General features: G+C 37.4%; 1 protein-coding gene across 1 annotated transcript; it reads right to left on the bottom strand.

Moving 5' to 3' along the window:
* Positions 1–1,299: 1,299 nt before the first annotated feature.
* LOC103181145 (melanopsin-A-like) lies at positions 1,300–11,761 on the bottom strand. The gene is given in 11 exon segments (NM_001292428.1): positions 1,300–1,482; positions 3,493–3,564; positions 4,087–4,239; positions 5,380–5,560; positions 5,672–5,779; positions 6,671–6,820; positions 7,393–7,564; positions 8,257–8,460; positions 8,956–9,089; positions 10,406–10,557; positions 11,553–11,761. Coding segments are annotated over 11 exon segments (1,518 nt in total). The 5' UTR covers positions 11,694–11,761; the 3' UTR covers positions 1,300–1,431.
* Between the last annotated feature and the right edge of the window lie 9,052 nt (positions 11,762–20,813).

Genomic DNA, 20,813 nt, shown 5'->3' with positions numbered 1-20,813 from the left:
CGTCCCAAAGCGCTTCACAGAACATACTGTAAAGTGAATTGACTGTATATTTGTGGGCGAACGCGGCAGCCAATTGCGCACAGCAATGTCCCACAGACAGTTGTAGATTGAAAGTGACCAATTTATTATTGTTTTGTTTTGGAGGGATTATTATTAGACGTGTGGAGTAAGGAAACTTGCCCAAGGTTTCGCCCTGCCTGGAATTGAACTCAGGTCTCTCACTTGCAAAGCGAGTGCTCTAACCACTGAGCTACAGGACTCCACACATTTATAATAGCGATATAGACCTGAGAATAACAGGAACTGGGAATGAGACGCAATGCAATAATTTAATCTAACTAAAGGGTAATTCTCTAATCACTGGTAAATTTACCGATTTCAGTGGGTTGATGTATCTCTATACCAGAAGGGGAAATTTACCAATTGTGGCATCATGAATTTATATTAAGAAAATCCCACCAATGTCAGTATCCATTTAGAGAATGTTTTTGGATATTAGGCAAACACCAGGATTGAATTACTTCCACAAATTCATAAAGAAGAGTTTTGCTATTCTTTTAATTATGCTGTTTATTCTTATTTTAAAAGAGGGTTGAAACGCTTACCATGACAGGAAAGTCAGAACCTCACATTCTAACCTGCGGCCATTCAAGAGATGCTCACATTGTACCAATTCTGCTTTTTACTTGTAGAAAGAGAGAATTGATCTGGTTTATTGATTCAGTGCCTTGGGACGTCCTCCCGTGAAAGGCGCTCTATAAATGTAATTCTGTTGTTGTTATTGTTGTTCACTGATCGTTAATTTGCATACTTCAGCAGTACACGGAGTAATGGCTAAAAGTCTGCCAATCAAGTCAAGTAACTCTGGTTATCAAGAAGCTCTGATTCAAGCACTGTTAAAGATTAGTTAAGATGATTAAAATATTTTATATGGAAGATTTAGAGTCAGAAGAAGTTAATTATAAGTGCTCAGATCTAACAGCAGTTGTAACCTCAGGCACTTAAGAGAATGGACCAAAGATTTTCTAAGTTGCATTTGTTGATTATTTACACACAGTGCTGCATCACAACAAAATAAACTGTGACCTCTCCTTTCAGTTTTTTTAAAGAAGCAGAACTACAACTGAACCAGCTTGAACAATGTAAGTTATGTTGAAAGATATTTTACTATTCCCTAAAAATGGGGGGGAATGAGAGCTTGTAATCATATCTGAACTGACTCTGCACTCTCAACAGAATAGATAGCTCTCAATGTTTCATTGTAATATCAGTTCAAAGAAGGTTGCAATTCAAACTTGCTGAAAGTGCCACAATATTTATTTTAATCGTGAGCAAGTGATGGAAGATGTAATTCTTTTTCTCTGTAATTGTTTCGCTGTGGCATCCAGTTCATAAGTGAATCTCATCGGCATTAACCCTTGAGGTCTGTATTCACTTTGTAGTTTCCAAAATGGTGTGTAATGTTGTATTTATTTTTAAACCCTGCAATTATAAAGGGGAATGATTTAATCACCAGTTAAGTTTACAGCCACTTGGATTCATCCAACATGTTTCATTTTTTTAAAAAGTAAATTTTACCTTTGTATATTTAAAAAAAACACTTAATTTATTGTATTTCTGTGTTTAGGATTGTTCTAGCATATTTCTATCTTATCTGTTATCATTTTTAAATCTTACAGCATCACAGAGGATAGTAATCCTTGCAAGATGAGACGCAACAAGTATTTCCTTCAAATTTCGAATCATGTATATTATAAAGTAGAATTAAAGATAGAGAAGCAAGAGCCAGCAAGGATACCCAGCATTCTCTCACCATTCTCCCACGAAATTGAAAAATTCTGGTCTGCTTTAGTGAACAATCCCACAATATTTTAAGATTCACAGGTGGAAATTCTCCACTTGGTAGAATGGTAACAACAGACTTTGGTGAGGTGTATAATTAATGAGCAGAAGTGTCCAATGTATTGAAAAAAGAAAGGTCAAGTTACAGCTTGGACAGTGGGTAAGCGATGACATCAATTCATTGAAGGAAGAGGAGCCCCAAATTATTACACGTAGGTCCCAAATTTAAAACTTTATCAATTATAATGACAGATCTATTACTTATCAAATTTGCTTTAGTTTTCACTTTGAAGCATGATGTTGCCAGGTGGCTGATTGAGTATGAATGTAGAGATAGCATTAATGTCACACTGCCAATACTGATAGTTGGTTCGCTGAACTATAAGGATAGCCTATTCTTACAGCTCTCCCAGAACTGCATTATCTGCATGAGGACACTGGTGTAAGAATAGGCTGTCCTTGTAGTTGGTTTATTGTTTCAATGGCAATTCTAGCAACTGTGCTGTTACTGGTTTGACAGGAAGGGTTGAGTTGTCTGTAGCTATTCTTTTCCTGAATGTAGACAGTAGGGTACGTGGGGCTGGAGCTGAGTTCAGAAGGCTGGCTGCTCCTGCGGCTGTGGCTGCAAGTGATTACAATGCTGGGAATCAAAGCTGCCTTTGCCAATGTGGAATCTCCCTTCTTTGATCCAGCATCAGCTAGGCTTTCCACTGCCTGAACATGCAACAAGTTAAACATGAAATAAACATAGTGCTTCATTGCAAATCAATGAGTGATTCAAAATAAATCTTAAAGCATTGTCTACACTGAAATCTATAACTACACTTTACATCATTCATCAAGTTATCTCCCCATTGTAAAACCACATTGGCAGATTACTACAACAACTTTAAAGAGATAGTATTAAATGCCTTGGAACACATTATATTGTACCAAGGCATTTTAGCTTTAGCTGTAGAAGGATATGGAACAATATCCAATTATTTACTTGGATAGAGTATTTATTTCATTCACTATGTTGCCACTGTGTCGTCAAATGTTTGTATCATAAGGTAAATTTCAACTAAAAAATAGTCAATAATATGAAATATTCCAACATAACAGGAATGAAATCTTGCTCTGGCAGCTAATAATGACATGGTTGATTAGAATTTTGAATCAGACTACAAGAATCTACCCCAAATCCTCCCCTCCCATTATAGCAACAATGTCCCTTTAATACACTAGCACCAATTATCCATCACATGCAAAACATAAAGGTTCAGATGTTGGATTTGTTCTAGAATTGCCAGAAAGAAACATTGCAAATCAAATACTCTCAAAAAGGAGCCGCTTGAGACTGCAATCTTTATACTGTATAAGAATTGCATTGATATATACAAAATAAATTAGGGTGACATAAAGAATTTTACATGGAATTAGATAATCAGCAACAATGTAAAAGAATGATAAGTGGATAATCGAATGTCAAATGCTTCAAATGTTTCCTGCCACAAAATTACAGCAACTTTGATCTAAGATTATGATGGGAACATGTCATTTATTTTTAAAGAGTCAAGGAATTTCTCACCTAATTGACTTTTATTATTCAGTTCATCAGGTTAATGTTTGCATTTCTACTTATTATACTTTTGAAATAGTTTTACTTACGCTGGGAGGAGTTCCCTCACGATCTCCAGAGCTCATTTCCACCATTGACATTTCATCCACATCAGCATATGTCTACAGATAAACCAATTGAGATTATTCCAATTAGCAGATAGTACAGCATTCAAATTGTGACTGCTTCATACAGCTGGGATGGATATAATGTCATTGAAAGTGGAAATATTTGTCATTGGAGTACAAATAATAATAATAATTGGTAATACCAGCTCCAAGTCATTCCATTGGAAAGGTGTTAGACAGAAGAGCCTTCAGCCACTCTACCCCCAACCTCTGGAATTCCATCCCCCAATCACTCCTCCTCGCCCCCTCCTTAGCTTCCTTCAAGTCCCGCCTCAAGACCCTCCTCTTCAACCATGCCATCGGCCACCCTCCTTCCCCTCCGCTCCCTTCTCCCCCACTGACCCCTGCTCGGGTCTGAAATGCTGTACACTGTCCAGCGCCTTGGGACGTCCTCCTCCCAATGTGAAAGGTGCAATACAAATGTAATCTTGTCGTTGTGTTGCTAAGTCTGTGTGCACCACAAAAGTTACTTTAATAATCTCACCCTCGTTGACCACTAGAGGAAACATAGTGTACCTTTTCAAAGATACCGGAGTCATAACTTTTTAGTTTCAACTTGGCCTTTGTGTCTGTTGCCTCAGTTGAATCTTTGTTGATTTCATTGGAGACTTGTCTGCTGGCAGACCTGGAGTTCACACTAGGGACATCAGCTTCAGTGTCAGTCCAACCCTAGGACAAAGACCATTCACTATCAGTAAGCATTGGAGGTACACTAGATGCTGAAAGGTAAGTGATAATAAGAACCAAGCAATACAACAAAACAAGTATCTGGTAAAGCTTATTTAGAAAGAGTAATTGTGTGTTGGCATTAAAACTGAGCTATGGTCAATAGCTAAGATAGATGATAGTCAAGGCAAGTGAAGGTAGAAATAGGAATCAGAAAGTGATGAGAACTGAACGAGCTCTGTTTATGACAGTAACCAGTGAAGTTTTGCAAGGGTTTGTTCTGGTTACACTTTGTTTACATTCATTATTAATGAGATGAATACGATTATTTCTCGTAATATTTGCTAATGATACCAAACTGTGTGGACAGGTGATGAATATAAGGATAAATAACAAGATTTTAACCAATTAAGCAGGAAAGAACAGCAGGTAAATTTTATTGTAGCTAAATGTGATATAATGCATGTTATAATAAAATAATTATGCAAGTGAAAGTATTCATTAATAAGATGGAGAAGTTGAAGGATTTGTGTACAATTCTCAATTATTACCGAAAATGAAATTATTTTCACCAAGTTTAATCAAATAACAGCACACATCTCTTGTTGGGATGGCATTGATGCTAATCCCTCCGTTTTAGAGAGTGAACTATGAGAAACAATTATTTAAGATAGGATTCTTCAGTCTTGAAAAGAGGAAACTCTGGAAATATTCATGATGCTAAATGGGATTGAGAAAATAAACCGAGAACAATAATTCATGTTATAACAAGCCTGTAGCACAAAAGATCATTGTTTTAAGATTTGTGAAGGACAATTTTTGCTTGGATACCAAGAAGCTTCCTTATAAAGTTTAATCAACAGCAGAGATGGATTACCAGGAAGCATTATCAATGACTGGAGACTGAACTTGATAACGGGAAGATTGCAAGGTTGGTATTCCGGAAGTATTAGGAGATTAATGTACAAAGACCCTTACACCAAACCAGTCTTGTATTCTTGTGTCATGCGCTCCTGAGAAGATACTGAATGAGGGATTGGTTTAGAATCTAACACTATGACTATTGTTACCACCAACTTGCTATTTTAATTGAAAAGGTTCAGCTGTCAACGTTTGATTAAGCAGTATAAGATGCTCTCTTACCGACTCACTATCTGAAGCAGAAGAGAGGCGACCCTTGCCCCGTGGATATCCGCTTAAGTCAGATGTTTGGCTCGTCAAAGTAGAACGTCGAGTAGAATAATACTGGCCTGATGTCCTGGAGTCCCTACGAGAAACTCGCAACAAAAGTCCAAGGAGAGGAACGTATTTAGCAATCGCCATTCTGTAAATGAAGAACAACAAAGAAAATGAATATCTCTCTCTCAAACTATTCGTATAGAATAAGACGTGAACAAACAAATCCTAGAGCGTTGCAAGGAATTAATTATCTTACCTATATTTAGGGTGAGTGATGGCATAAATGATTGGGTTGTGGATGGCGGAGGCCTTGGCAATCACAGCTGGAATAGAATTCATGTAGGGAGTAAGGATACTAGCGTACCTAAAAATAGGCAGAAAAATACAGATTATAAGTGAAATTCACTCCAAGCTTTAGGACACGGGATTATCAGGGGTATTTCAACTTAAGTTAAATATTGATCATCTCAATCTACTAAATCTGAAGTTATCCAATATATGTACCCAATCTATGATAGTTGTGGCTTCATTCCTCATTTCAGATTTTGAATTAATATCTTAATCAATATGACTTTAATTTGTTGCTATTAAACATTGATTTAAGGATATTTAAATATTTTTAAGTTTCTGTGCACTATGATTGTAAAATAAAGAAAGGCAGGATTCCTGATTTCCCTATTTTATGCATACTGTCTTTTAGCTGTTATAATAGCATGGGAAGGAAGTCATCTGCACAGCATACTGAATTGGTTTGACTGTCAAATTTGCTTTGTTGTATGTGCCAATTTCAGACATTATAAAAGTATATGATAAACTTATATCCAGTTTTGGGGACCCAATCTTAGAAATCGGTTCCACATTAGGAAACAGCATATGCTCAGTGGTTAGAGCACTCGCCTCGCAAGTGAGAGACCTGGGTTTGATTCCCGGCAAGGTGAAATGTTGGGCAAGTTTCCTTACTCCACACATCTCTGTTTACCTGGCAGTAAGTAGGAACCCAGTTGTTAGTCTATTGGTGTATCACTTTTCTGGGGATAATAACCCTTCAAAAAAACAACAACAATAATTTGGTAACTCAATCCACGACTGTTTGTGGGACACTGCTGTGCGCAATTGTCTGCCGCGTTTTGTCCACAATATACAGCCAATTCACTTTACAGTATATCCTGTGAATCACTTTGAGACATCTAAAAGATGTGAAAAGCGCTGTATCAAATTCAAGGATTAGTATTATTATTATGTTGAGTGATCTTACCCAGAAAAGGCAGTGAGAGCCACTACGCAATATGGGGACCATGAGAAAACATAAAGAAGGATCACTAAAAGAGCAATTTTGGCCATTTTCCACTCATTTTTCATCTTCTGGTGTTCTTTGTTGCTCTCTCCTCCAATTTTCTGTACAGCACTGTGCAAAGAAATAATATGTATTTAAAGAGCAGAATGACCGGGTCAAATTGAATGGATTTCTGAGAACAGAACATGATTGTTTCCACAGCAGTTATAGATACAATTTACAAAGATAAGAGCAACATGTAACTCTGCATAGTTTCTAAGGCATTTTGCTCATCACTTAAGCATTGCAGATATAACAGCAGAAACCATCAGACCATTGCAGGCACCCTTCATACAACTCATATTTTTGAAAAATCTAGATAACATAATATGAATTCAGTTCTTAAATGACCTCAGGAACCTTGGCTGACCTTCTCCCTGTCAGCGAACTAAATGTAGAATGCCGACTGAACCCAAGACTTCCTTAATTCAGGTTCATTCTGGGAAGTGTCTTTGTCAACAGAACCTTCAGAGTAGCTAAATAAAACATTAATTCATGCAAAGTTCAGCAAGAGAGTTATTGATGACGCATTGAAGGGGACATCTCATATTTCAAACCCCCCCACCCAATAAGTGCAAGGGAGAAATCATTTTAATAGAAATTGAATCCTGCCCATTTTGGGTTCAAATGGATTCTGAACAGACTTGTTGGTAGATTTGATGGCCCGGAAGATGAAGATGTAGCAGTAGATAATGACTCCTAATGGAATGAAGAAGACAAAGCAGAAGAGAAGCATCGTGTAGGCTCGGACAGATGGTGTGAACGTCATGTAGTCCCAAGTGCAGGAGGTTAACAATCCTTCAGGTACATAGGCACCTGAATAGGAAGAAAAATAGAAATATAATTATTTGAACAGCCCCATACTGACCATCTATTAGCAACAGAAGTATTTCTATGCATCCAGAATCAGCACTGCAACAACATTCTGTAAAATCTATACCTCATCAGCTTTAGCTATCAAAATCAATACTCATAATCTGTAGAGATTTTGAAAACAAGCATGCAAAAATAATACAACATTTTTGTTTTGAAGGCTGCATCTGATTCTTAAATGGTAGCCTTGGTTTTCAAAATGATTGTATTTCAAGTAAAGCTGAGATACCAACATGTTTAGCAATATGATATAGGTCTTCATTTATTATTAATCATCTTATTTCTTTCCAATCTAGTAATCCTACAAATTAGCTATTTGCATATCTTTTAAAACGTACAAATAGTGTGGGGAACAGGGAACAGTGGCAGAGATCAGAAGCCTGCTATGTGTGTGTGTGTGGGGGGTGGGTGGGGGAGTAGGTGGTGCGGGCTGCAATTATAGTACACAAAATGTGAGATTCTCCCACCCATTGTCAGTAAATTTATGGTCCTAAGTAGGAATCATTTTCATTTATTTTGTAAAGATGAAACCAAGAGAGCTTCATTAAATTTGAAGGTGATTTTTTTTCCTGGAATATAATTCTGAATTTCTGTATTCATTTCCTGATCATAATACTTTGTTCTGTCATACTTACTCCATCCAAAGAAAGGAGGTAAACTCCAGCCCATTGAGTACAACCAAACTCCTAAAAGGATTACCATGGCTCTTTTCTTCGATATCACTCCGATGGAGGCCAGAGGTTTTGTGATAACAAAATACCTATCTAGAGCAATTGTCATCAAAGTGATCATGGAGGTGATTCCAAAGAGAGCACCACAGAATGCATACAGTTCACAGGCTGCAGAGCAAAAAAAGAGCACGGCATCACAAATTTGGGAAGAACAAAGCAAAAGTAGTAAAATCATTCAGGAGCTAGCACAATTACCTTCTCGTAACCATAGCTCCAACATGTAAATAGATTAAAAATTCATCATATTTGGTCACTAATGAATTGTAAAACATATCCAAGATTTTCATTACCCATTAGTAAAATCGCCTTATCTGTTTGGGAGTAATTGCTTCATAGAGAAGATTTATTTGGTGGAGAGGGTAGAATCTATGAGGTTTGATTTACGGTCTGTTCCAGTTGCAGGCTTGACTAGGTGAATGGGGTTCCTAGTTCCTTCATTTGCAAGTCCTAAATGCTTAGCCAACAATATATTTGTTCATACGATTGTTTGAATGCGCCTAATATATACAGTATTTGATTAACTAAGCCTGAAAGACTGTTATGATGCAGCAGAAGATACAAGTACTAGAATGCAAGTCACATGGACAGAAAATTGATATTCACCTTTTTCACCAAAGATCCAACGTTTGTGCAAACTTGTAACGAAGAATACTGGAGGTTGGGTGGCAGACATGAAGAAATCGCTGATGGCAAGGTTTATGATGAACATGTTCGCTGGAGTTCGCAGGCTCTTGCTTCTAAACAATACAAATTTACATATATATAGCATCTTTCTCGCCCTGATGACAGACACAACAATGTTCCATTGGAACACTCTTGCTGAGTTACATCAGAAATTCTCTCCACTTCTTTACTGGGTATAATGGTGAATTATATCAGAATAAATGTACAAATATGTTTAAAACATACATGATCATATGCAAGTAATTGATACTCTTCAGGAAGTTACGGACAAAAAAAAATCAACAAGTTGCAGAAAACAGTACAGAGTACGAGAGCGGGTTAATTTGACCGAGTTTTCCTCAGAAAAAACACATGTCGTATATTGTATTTCTTTTGTGAAAGGGTTTCTTTTGTGTTCACCTAAATTAAAGAGGCCAGCCCTCAGGATTGGAACAATGACCATAGTTTATATTCAGCATCCCATCGAGTATTTGTGATCAGCCGTAACATCACATGTCAGAAGCAAAGTGAATCTCGCTTTGTTTTTAACTGAATAACATGCATTAACGTCAAACTCGGAAAGGTGCCATGTACTGACTTAATGTGATATTTTTTTTTCTACAGAAACCATCCTTGTGTTTGCTGTGAGTAGGAAGGTCACATTGGTATGAGTGTTACGTTATCAATAATTAGTGCTTCTGGACTCGCATCGATTGAGAATTGGGTTGCGTCTATCCAAAATCTAAAATCATAGACAAAGCTAACAATGAAGAGGCTTTATTCCAGTCCAAGATTTATTTGCTCAATAATGAAGGTGTAACAACTGACTATCCTGCCTAATCTCTTTGGTATTCTAACAATTATCAAGAGCCATAACATACAATAATCACAAAAAGTATATCTAGATTGGGGGAATAAAGCATGTTATTTTACTCCACTTTGCATTTTTTTCGAAACAGCAATATATTTTAAACACTGACCTCAGTAAATGATGCCTGAAGAATGCAATGGGGGCATACTAAGAAGTTTTTCGTACAGACAACAACACATTACATTTATAGCGAACCTTTTATTTTAAGAAGATATTCAAAGGTGCCGGACAATGGGGGTCGAGTTCTAGAGGGTTGGGGCAGAAAGGCTGAAGGCCCGGTTTCCCATAGTGGAGCAGGTAGGGCAGGAGATGTGGAGCAAGCTTGGTGCCTGCAGAGAGCTTAGGGGCAGACAGGTTGGTGAAGTTTTAGTAGATGGCAGAGGAAGAGTGGAGAAACACTGTGGAGGGCTTTAAAGGTGAGGACTAGGATCTTGAACTGGAAAGACAGAATAGCAACCTTGTATCTAATGGAAACATGCTCTGCATTGAATAATAGGGAGTTTGTTGCATATACAGTACCTGCAGAAGGCATAGACAACCAGTAAGTTGCCCACCATACCCGTGATTCCCACTGCTAGAATGACTGCCCCTATGGTATAATGGGCATGATCTGGTACATCCACTGTGGGGAAAGCATGATGGTAATGATGACCATCTGTCACTGGAACCGCCTGTAAACCAGAGAGAGAAAAAAAAATTATCCACAAAGTAGGTCATGTTCCAGAGGAATGAATATTGCTTAAGCTCTGCCATGGGTGCCATGAAGCTTTAAAGCTTAGTTCTTGCTAGGAAGCTTGTTTTAGAAGAGCAGTCGTATTGAACTGACACTAATGTCCATGGAAAGAGCAGCATAAATCCATTAGACATTGTGCAGTTCATAAAAATCGTGAGGATTCATTTATTATGAAAAATAGGTACATCCGACCAAAATGAATCGATTGCTGCTTTCCACTGTTTGGACCAATCAATTAATTCATGTTGTAAAAGGCAATAGGGGGAGGATAGAGAGAGGGGGGGGAGGGGGGGGGGGGGGGGTTCAGAAGGATACAGATAAAAAACAGATTAAACATTCATACAAGATAAGTAAGGAAATATACAGACACCAATAATACCGAGACCAAGGGCTATTTTTTTTTAAAAAATCAGGCAGACACGAATCTCGTATTAAGAAAAGTGAAAAGATGGATAGGAAGAAACAGTCAGATAAATATCCTGTCACAGAAGTCGATAGATAGACATCTAATCGGATTAAAAATGGAACTAGATTTGAAATTACTGAGTGTTTGAAATGAATGAATGGATGTGACCCTGGGAACATATGGAACATTAGACACAGAAAGCACACAGACAATGAGTGGACAGATACAGGAATAGTGTGTAGATATATCAGTTTCAATTTACTTCGTCAGATAACTGAGATTGCGTGAAAAAGTAGGCAGAACATTGAATTAGAGAGTTGTAGTTTTAATGGGTGACATCGAAAAGATTATATCACATGAATACACAGACAACTGTTTTGTTTTGAACCCAAGACAAACTCAAGAGAAAGCAACGAAATCAAGTGCAATGAGCACATCACCAGCAAGAGGACTCGCTCATTCCTGAATTTAAAGACACTGAATATTAGTGGCGTTTTTTTTTAAAAAGCTGAGCAGATAATTCCTACCGTGGGTCTGAATGGAGACAGATCTACCAACTTGTATGCACTTCCAGAATCATTCCACGCGACCATCGACTCAACGATCCTACTGCAGTTGGGATCCTGAGGGGGGCACGAAATCCCTTTCCTGATGGGATGAACGTTCATGTTTAACACAGCAGTTGTGGGTCTTCCCACTCTCAACCCACCCACTCCCTGATCCTCGCCAAAGTAACGTAGAGTTTAGCAGCAGATCGGTCTTCCACAGATAAGGGATTAGTTCCGCTGCTGACAGATGTTTGGCTGAAAGTGCTATCTGATAAAATGGAAGCTACTGATTGACCGACTACTTTTGGCCAACGTCAGACACTCTTGGTGATGGTGGTGGGGGGGGGAGAGGGGGAGATGGGGGGAGGGGGAGGGATGCCCTATAGGGCGTTCAATCCATGTTATGTCTATTGGACAATTCCAGGCTGGAGACGTACTGCAAATCTGTAGCTGAACCCATTTTATTTTACATTTGACACACTACTGGAGTTTGGAGTTTGGTGTTACTTAACTGGTCCTTTTGTTGCTCGGTGCCATAAATCATTTTGATCATTAAGTTTTGTGCAGAAATGTGTGCTTTCAATTTTAACTAATTCCTCCCAAAAAAAATCTGCGTTCCAATAAATGCCCCCCCACCCCCAACAGATAAATGCACATTGATAATAAACAGGAAGATGTCTAAAACGTAAGAAGTGCGTGACATGAAGAATGCAAACTTAGGAGCAAAGAGAACAACGTGGGAAGTACCGTAGAACTATAAAGAAGGGATTCTGTTTAAGGTTTGCTTAATAGGTGCGTGTGACTAATCATCAAGAAAGTCTGTATTCAAAACAATGTGGACCAGTCAAGCAGAAGCATCAAGGAGGACCAGATGGATTTCCTTGCAGGTAGAAAGCCAAATAATTAGTAAATAATTAAACAGTTGTAAACTGCGAGTTTATGCATTCTAAACTGATTAAAATTACTTTTTTATGTGTAATTATCAACAATAAGCGCTGCTTAAGTGTAAGGTAAAGCTTTGCCCATTCTCCAATATGCTTTAACCTCAATCTCACAGTTCTCCTCGCTACATCAATCAATGTAACATTTCGACAGCAGCTTGTGCTGTCCTCACATTAACCAGGAACTTTATACTGATTGTCCTCAAATTAATTTCACTTAGCACCCTCATAGCTATCAAAGAGATGGATTTGATGGATGAATTTTGTCTGGGCTGAATTCAAACTGAGGACATAAAGATGAAAAGATAGCGTCCTAACCAACTGAAGCATTCAACCGCTTAGCTTTATAGAGATAGGCTTCCAGAATTTATGCTGGTGAGAGCATTACACCAGAATTTCACAGTTATTACCAGGAGCCTTAGACAACTGAACTAAACGTCTGCATTGAGCATTGTAAAACTAATGGAAAACTAATTGCTAGCGTGTTACAAGCTGGTGGAACTACTGCTAACTGAAGGTCATATCTAATACCCTCAGGATAATATTTTCCACTTTCACACTCAGCTACTGGCAGTGTTGCGACTCGATAATGTTCCAATCGATATTTGGTTTCATTAATTCATTTGTAAAAGAAAAATAAATGTTTTCATCTTGAATGAATTCCTTTAGGGACACTGACATTTTTTTTCACAAAGCAACACCAGCAATGATAGAAATTGATTGCAATTTTCTGATATACAACAACTGCAACATTTCCAGTAACTACAGAATTCCTAGGAAATTGAATCAGTTAACGGAATGGAGATCATCGACAGCTAATGGAAGTAGCTGAGAGGCTGGTGGCTCATTTGAAACATCAAGGTCTAAATTCCTTTCCTTTTAGGGTTAATTCGCCATTCTTTAGAAGCCACATCATTTCAAAAGCTTTTGAAACCTGTTAGAAACGCAGCTCAGATATAATCGTTAGGCAGTGTGAATCATTTTTGCAGTTATTTAAGGATCTTTATTAAGGATACTTCTTTACAAACAAATGACCATTACATTGTGATATACAAGTTATTCAGGATTCATTCTCTTTGCCCTTTCTCCGCATAATTACAAAAAAAATGCAATTGTACTGTATGATTCTATGATTCTACAATGAAGATGTCCTTTGGCATATCATCAAAAACCCTATTCAACCCATAGATATTGAAATTCTTCCATTGAAATGCAACAAAGAATGAAAATTAGGTTTCCATGTTAATAATAATAATAAACCTTGCATTTAATAATGCACGTTAGCTTAATTATTAAGAATAAGTTTAAAGAATATTAAAATAGGTTTACAACAAGTATTTTATGTTGGTTTAGAAATATTGACACATGTTCTTTGTTAAGTTTATACCTACCTGTGGTTTGTTGGAATGCCAGAAGCAGAATCACTGACAGTACATTGATTCCATCTTGCTATTTCCCTCTATGGGAAGACTGCCTAGCCTTTACCAAATGCCTTTGTAGAAGCAACTGAAATGGAATACCACAGATAAAAATATGCATCCTACCACTCTATGCTATATAGGTGTAAAAAAACAAGGAGATCAAAATACTGTTCAGTGGAGATCAAAATTTCATCAAACAACAAATCCAGAAATTCTAACAATAACATAGATTTTAACCACCATGAAGGAAAAAAAGAGCAACTGACATATTTGTCTATCTCAGCTGGTTTACAACCCAAATTATAGTCATCTGATGTATTGCATCTCACAGTCTCTCATCAGGGAAATTATGTTCACTCTTCTGTTTGTAATATGTTGACGCACAAGTCAAAGAAATGAAAAAGGACACATTGTATACCATCCATTTTCCGAATCATAGATAAAACTACAAATCTATCAGTTTGTTCTACATTTGTACTCATGACAAGTTTTAAACTCAATCCAACACCAAATCAGATTAAAGATTTAGGAAATCTGCATTTAAGAGGAATACGTTGTTGTATTAAATGATTGGGATGTTTTGTAATTGTTTAAGTGTTATGGACGGCAGCAACACAGGATTATTGGCATTTTCTGAGATGTTCTCCGGCAGAGTAGCTTCTATTTGATTAATCCTACATGTGGTTAATTATCCTTCATAATTCTTGCTGATAATTAGTTTTCGAATTTCAATAACAACACTTCAAAGTCAATTGGTTTATGGGACATCAGGAGGTTAAAGGGACTGATAATCTAATTAAAGTGCTTTGCCTCCAAAGGAAATAATTAAGCACCTAAAAAGTATGTGGAATATATAGATTCTTCACACACATTTTAGGTGTACCCTAATTTGCGATCTTTGAAATTCAAGGTTATGATTCAGATTTTTGTCTACCCTCCTGTTAATTATTCTAGATTTTACTGTTGATCTTTTCTATTTAGAGTGCCATGCACATTTGAATATATTCATATCAGATGCACTGATTAAAATGTCTCAAAGGGGATAATAAAGCATTGTCCCAGTCATTATTTGAACCCCTCAGTGGGATTACCTTGCATCTCTGAACGCCAATGACTGGAACCTCAGTTTACTCAGCCTCTATTCACAGTTAAATCCTTTCATTCCACGTTTCAACTGATGAACTTCCTTCAAGGCCAATATATCCTTCTGCCAAATTTGGTATAGCGCCTTATCATGTCGGAAGGACGTCTCAAAGTGCTGCACAGGATTAACTGTGAAATGGAGTAACAATGTATTTCTAGGCAAATGCGGCAGCACACTGCCCCACAAACAGCCCAGAAATCCTTGTCCAAGAATATAATTCTTCACAGTTGACTGGGATACAAATGAATGAACTGTAAACTCTGGAAACATTTTAAATGGAGGTTAAGGGAAGAGTATAAAACAAAGGGGTATTTAAGAAAATCTCAATTATAAGAGTCTCATAGAAATTACATATGTGGTCAGCCGCATAATTGCAAACCATCCTATGATTCATTGTTTAAATACCATATAATTTATTAACAAAGAAAGAGATAAATTGCTTTAGTTAAAACAAAACAAAATTGGTTTGCCAATGCTCAGTGTGCTAAGTACTAAACACAGAAACAATTGAGGAAATGCGGCTGAATAAAAAAATGTTCAACCCTTTCTGTAGCTATAACCTAAATATAATGGATCTCTTTATACTGTTACCGCCCTTCAAATGTTTTTAAAAGTGTTGGCTGAGAGAAACTTCCTTCTCTTTTGAAATAGAGTCAAGGGATCATTAACATCCAACTGAACAGGCAGATGGGACCTCAGTTTACTGTCTCATCTGAAGGGCAGGACCTCCAGAAATGCAGCATTAATCCCCAGGACTGCAATTGAAACATTAGAATATCACTGCACCAGGAGCTCAAGTCCCAACATGGAATTTGAATCCAAACCTTCTGACTCAGAGGCGAGAGTGCTATCAACTAAGCCAGGCTGACACATTTAGCTTACTGTGCTGTTCCTGGTGACACCTTACTTAAAAGGTTGTGCATAAGAAATGACAACAGCATGTTTGAAGGCAGAGGAGCAGAAGACAAGTTAAACAGGTACAGCTGTGGTCTGCTCAAAAAAGGCGGCTCTTTATTGTTGTGGTTGCATGGTGGTGGTGAACTGTAATCATCGGTTGATCCTCAGCCAAATCCAGCAAAATATTTGCAAAAGCTGCACTGAAAAACATCAAATCATTTTAAACCTCCAATGTATTTTTAACTTTCTCATTGGATGTCAGAACCAAAACAAACATCCTGAGCTGCAGGTTCTGTGGGTTTTTCCCTGCTTATACAATGAGGCAGCTTCCTCACTTAGCTTTTCCTTGTTAATAACTGGAAGATTCTGGATCCCATGTCATACAGAAAAGCGGAGGTTCTTCACAACAAGTGAACTAATGGTTTTGTTTGCAGCTTGAATAGAAGTACTCAATCTGGATTTTCCCTAATACAAAATATCAGCTTTATTTTACAACAGCCACTATAGGAAGGATGTTAAGGCATTGGAGAGGTGCAGAGGAGATTTACGAGGATGGTACCAGGAATGAGGGACCTTAATTATGAGGAAAGTCTAGAGAGGCTGGGATTATTCTCATTGGAGCAGAGGTTATGAGGAGCTCTAATAGAGGTCTTCAAAATCATGAGGGGATTTGATATGTCAGAAAAGGAAAAACTGTATCCATTGGTGGGTGTGTCGGTGACTCGAGGTCACAGATTCAAAATAGTATCTAAAAGAAGCAGAGGGGAGGTGAGAAGAAATTTTTTCACGCAGAGAGTTGTTCAAATCTGAAACACATTGCCTGAAAGGGTGGTTGAGGTCGATTCGATAACTACTTTTAAAAACGAGGGGACGGGTATTTGAGGAGGATGGGTTTGCAGGGTTATGGGGAAAGGGCTGGGGAGTGGGATTGACATTAATTGCTCTATTCAAAGAGCCGGCACAAACTCGATGGGCCGAATGGCCTCTTTTTGTGCTGTACGATTCTATGATTCTATGAAGAAATTGTGAAACTGACGTGAATGAGTTAGCTGAGGATAAAATGTTTATTCTATTAGGTGATAATTTATTATCACTGAATTGCCATCTAGATGCAACGTTTTACAGATCACTGCTTGAACCTAATGGAAATCACATTTCAAAACATCAAGCTATGTATAACACCCTCCAAAATGCACATTCAGGTCAAACAATAGCTCAAGGCCAAACTTTGAATAGAACATCACATTAGTCAGATTTTTTATGCCTAGATTATTGCTTAATGTTTAAGTTGTTGTGCCACATTGATTTCAGATTTAAAGGGGAACTTTATATTTTTGGATTAAATATATTAATTTGCTACCTACTTCTATGCATTTCTATATTTCTCTTCTGGGATTGAAGTCAATTTCAATTTCTGATTTATACTGTATTCAGCTATTTTGGTTCATTCACATTTTGGGGTACTGCCCCAATGCAATTATTTTGTACATTTTGTAGTGAAGGTTTGCAATTTATCTTATGTTGTACTAACTTAATATTTTGTATGTTTTTATGTTGTGCACTAGATTAAGAGGTATTGGTTGTTTTTTTCCATTTACCTCTGGTGGCAGGGCAAGTTAATACATAGGTCCTCATTACAATATCACCTCAGATTTACTGAGCTCCAAAGATTATATTTTTGATGCCTCTATACAACACATGGGAGGGAAACATTGTTTAGTTTTATCTTAATACAAAGGATCTAAATTACCCAGTCAAGAAATATAAATTGTTATTTATCCTTGAAAAGCACTACAGCATTAGTGATGCGATGGTGCAGTCTTGCAAGAGGATCATCTTGACACACAAGCACAGGAGAAATGCTTAAAAAATGGTTGGGCCATTTATTTTTTGGCAAATATTTCCACACTTTTCTATTGGCCCGGCTCATGGGTAAGCAGCTGTAGGCACAGCACAAAAAAGTGTTTTGTTTATATTTTTGGCACTGCAAGTCTAGCTTGGATAATCCACCATGAGGATTATTTTATTTTAGAACCAATGCTCTATGTGCACTGTAAAGTACTCACTAAAATAAAATATTTTAACAGTAGCTGGGGAAAGGAGTAACAAGCTTTCTGTTATCATTTGTGCTTTAGAGAAAGACAAGCCATGTTGTGTTAAACAAATTAATAGTTGCACACAGTTGATACTATTCCTGGTGAGCAAATAACAGGAGGTTCAAGTTTGTCATTTGATTTTCTTGCATGTCTAGATCAGGGGTTCCCAATTATACTAAGATAGGGATCACTTATCTCATTCCTTGAACCAAGGTTTGAAGCCTGGATGGAAATGTTTCTCATTCTTATTTTTGTGGGGCTATTAGAGGCTACTGATGCTTTTTTCCTCAGTTAAAATAGTTTTCAGGTCTGCTCATTGTGAAGCTCTTGTCAGAAATCTCAGGTATATACAGGTAATAGTTTTGGTGCTTTTAATGTGTAGAACTAGTTGCAGTTTGTTTATTGAATTAAACTGTTGTAGAATTGAAGCCATACATCCAATTGTGTATTCATTTTTCTTCCAATAATATTTGTTACAAAGAAAATGAAAGAAAAACATTCTATCCCAGCATCATGCTTTCTCAAAACTTCAACTCATCTGTAAACAAAACACAAAATACTGCAGATGCTGGAAATCTGAAAACAAAAACAGAAGTCACTGGGAACATTCAGCAGGTCCGGCAGCATCTATGGAGAAAGGAAAGTGAGTCAATGTTTCGGGTCCACAAAGGGAGGAACGGTCGTGGAATATTTTTAGGGTAAAAGGAAAATTTCTACACTGGAAATAATCACCGAGGCACTCGATGCATATGTGACTATCACTGTTATATATTTTGATTGTTAAAGCAATTTTAAGTAATTTATTTATACTAGTATTTTATTATTGAAAATTCACTCCATAATAGCCTTTCACTAAAGAGTCCTATAGCTCACTGTGGAGTTCTGTAGCTCAGTGGTTAGAGCACTCACCTTGCAAGTGAGACACCTAGGTTCAATTCCAGACAGGGCGAAACCTTGGGCAAGTTTCCTTACTCCACATCTCTGATAATAATCCCTCCAAAACAAAACAATAATAAATTGGTCATTTCAATCCACGACTGTTTGTGAGACACTGCGCCCACAAATATACAGTCAATTCACTTCACAGTATATTCTGTGAAGCGCTTTGAGACACCTGGAAGACATGAAAAGCACTATATCAAATGTAAGGATTATTATTATTATAAAGAACACAACTTCTAAAATTGAGGAAAATGGAAATTGAGGCTGTGATTCAACAGATAATCACTAGATGGCACTGCAGGCCTTCTTAAAATAAATTTATGCAACATAAATTGCAGGCCATGTAATTAGGTATAAAAATTATATTTTTTCCACCTTGACAAGAAAGGCAAGTGGTCAACTGCTAAGCTTGCTGCCAATGTGACAAACTATTGCTAGAAAATGAATTCCATCAGCCCATTCTAGTTTTTGTCTTGTGTTTCTTCTCTCTACTCCCCAACTTTGTAAGCAAATAATAATCCTTGCATTTAATATAGCGCTTTTCATGTATTCTAGGCGTCTCAAAGCCGTAAAGTAAATTCACTGTATATTTGTGGGCGAAATATGGCAGCCAATAGCGCACAGCAATATCCCACAAACAGTCGTGGATTGAAGTGACCAATTTTTTTTTATCTTGAGGGATTATTATCAGGCTTGTGGAGTAAGGAAACTTGCCCAAGGTTTTGCCCTGCCGGAATCAAACCCAGGTCCCTCGCTTGCACGGGTGCTCTAACCACTGAGCACAGGTTACAGTCAAAGTCTTGACAAGTTAGCAAAAATCAGATTATGAATCAGTCTCTATGACTACATTAATGACTCACTGATGAGCTTGATTACCATGTTATTAAACCCATACTTCAAGGCTTGTTTTGGCTATTAATAGATTATTCTGCTTCCTGGTTGTGAAAGACCATAATTGCTTTAATTCTGACACTGCAGAACCCCCAGTACTCTGGAAGGAAACTTTGCTTCTTCTTATGCATATGTATGATTTATGGGACCTTTGGGAATGCCAGCTCGAACTCCAAAGAAAAATTCCATCTGGGTCTAGATTTACTCTATTTATGTAACAATTTAGAGCATCTAGAGTTTGTCAAATGTTCAAATTGTCTTAATTTTCAAACATAATTGTTTTCAAAGTTAAAACAGAATCAAACAATTCGCCAAATGCTAAAATGCTAAATATAAAAGATTCAATCTAGACCCAGGTGAAATTTGACCGATTCCTCTACTTCAAGATATAGCTAAGCTTCTGGAACGTAACAAGTACCTACTGCCTAAGTGGCCCTTTGTTGGTAAGACAAAGGAGTTGGAATTGAGGTATCGATAGCCATGATCTAATAGAGTGGTGGAACAGGCTCAAAGAGCTATGTTCCTAAGATAGTAATTTAAGACATGAAAATACCATAGCCTATGAAGGGTCTCTATATTGGAACGGCATTTCCTAGATATCCTGGAAAATAATTACATCCTGGCCAACAACCCTCCAGATTAATTGATCGTTAATTTCATGGTGTTAGAAGACTTCTCTGTTCAAAATGGTTGCCACGTTTGGCTAAATGTCACCGTGCCCATCTCTGTATAACACTCTTGAGATATAAGGCTCTATAAAAAAGTTCCCTTTCTTTGATGAAAGAACAACTATAGTGCTCTGTGATTAATACCCTGCAACCTTAACTTGAACCTGAGATATACAAGTGCAGTTTGTTGTTGTTGTTGAGATTCTGAAGACAGAATCATGGCAATGTAAAAAGTAGGTA

Source organism: Callorhinchus milii, unplaced genomic scaffold, assembly GCF_018977255.1.
Source record: "Callorhinchus milii isolate IMCB2004 unplaced genomic scaffold, IMCB_Cmil_1.0 Scaffold7, whole genome shotgun sequence".
Lineage (NCBI taxonomy): Eukaryota > Metazoa > Chordata > Chondrichthyes > Chimaeriformes > Callorhinchidae > Callorhinchus > Callorhinchus milii.
Note: the sequence above shows the minus strand (reverse complement) of the source record. Positions and strands in the feature narration are given on the sequence as shown.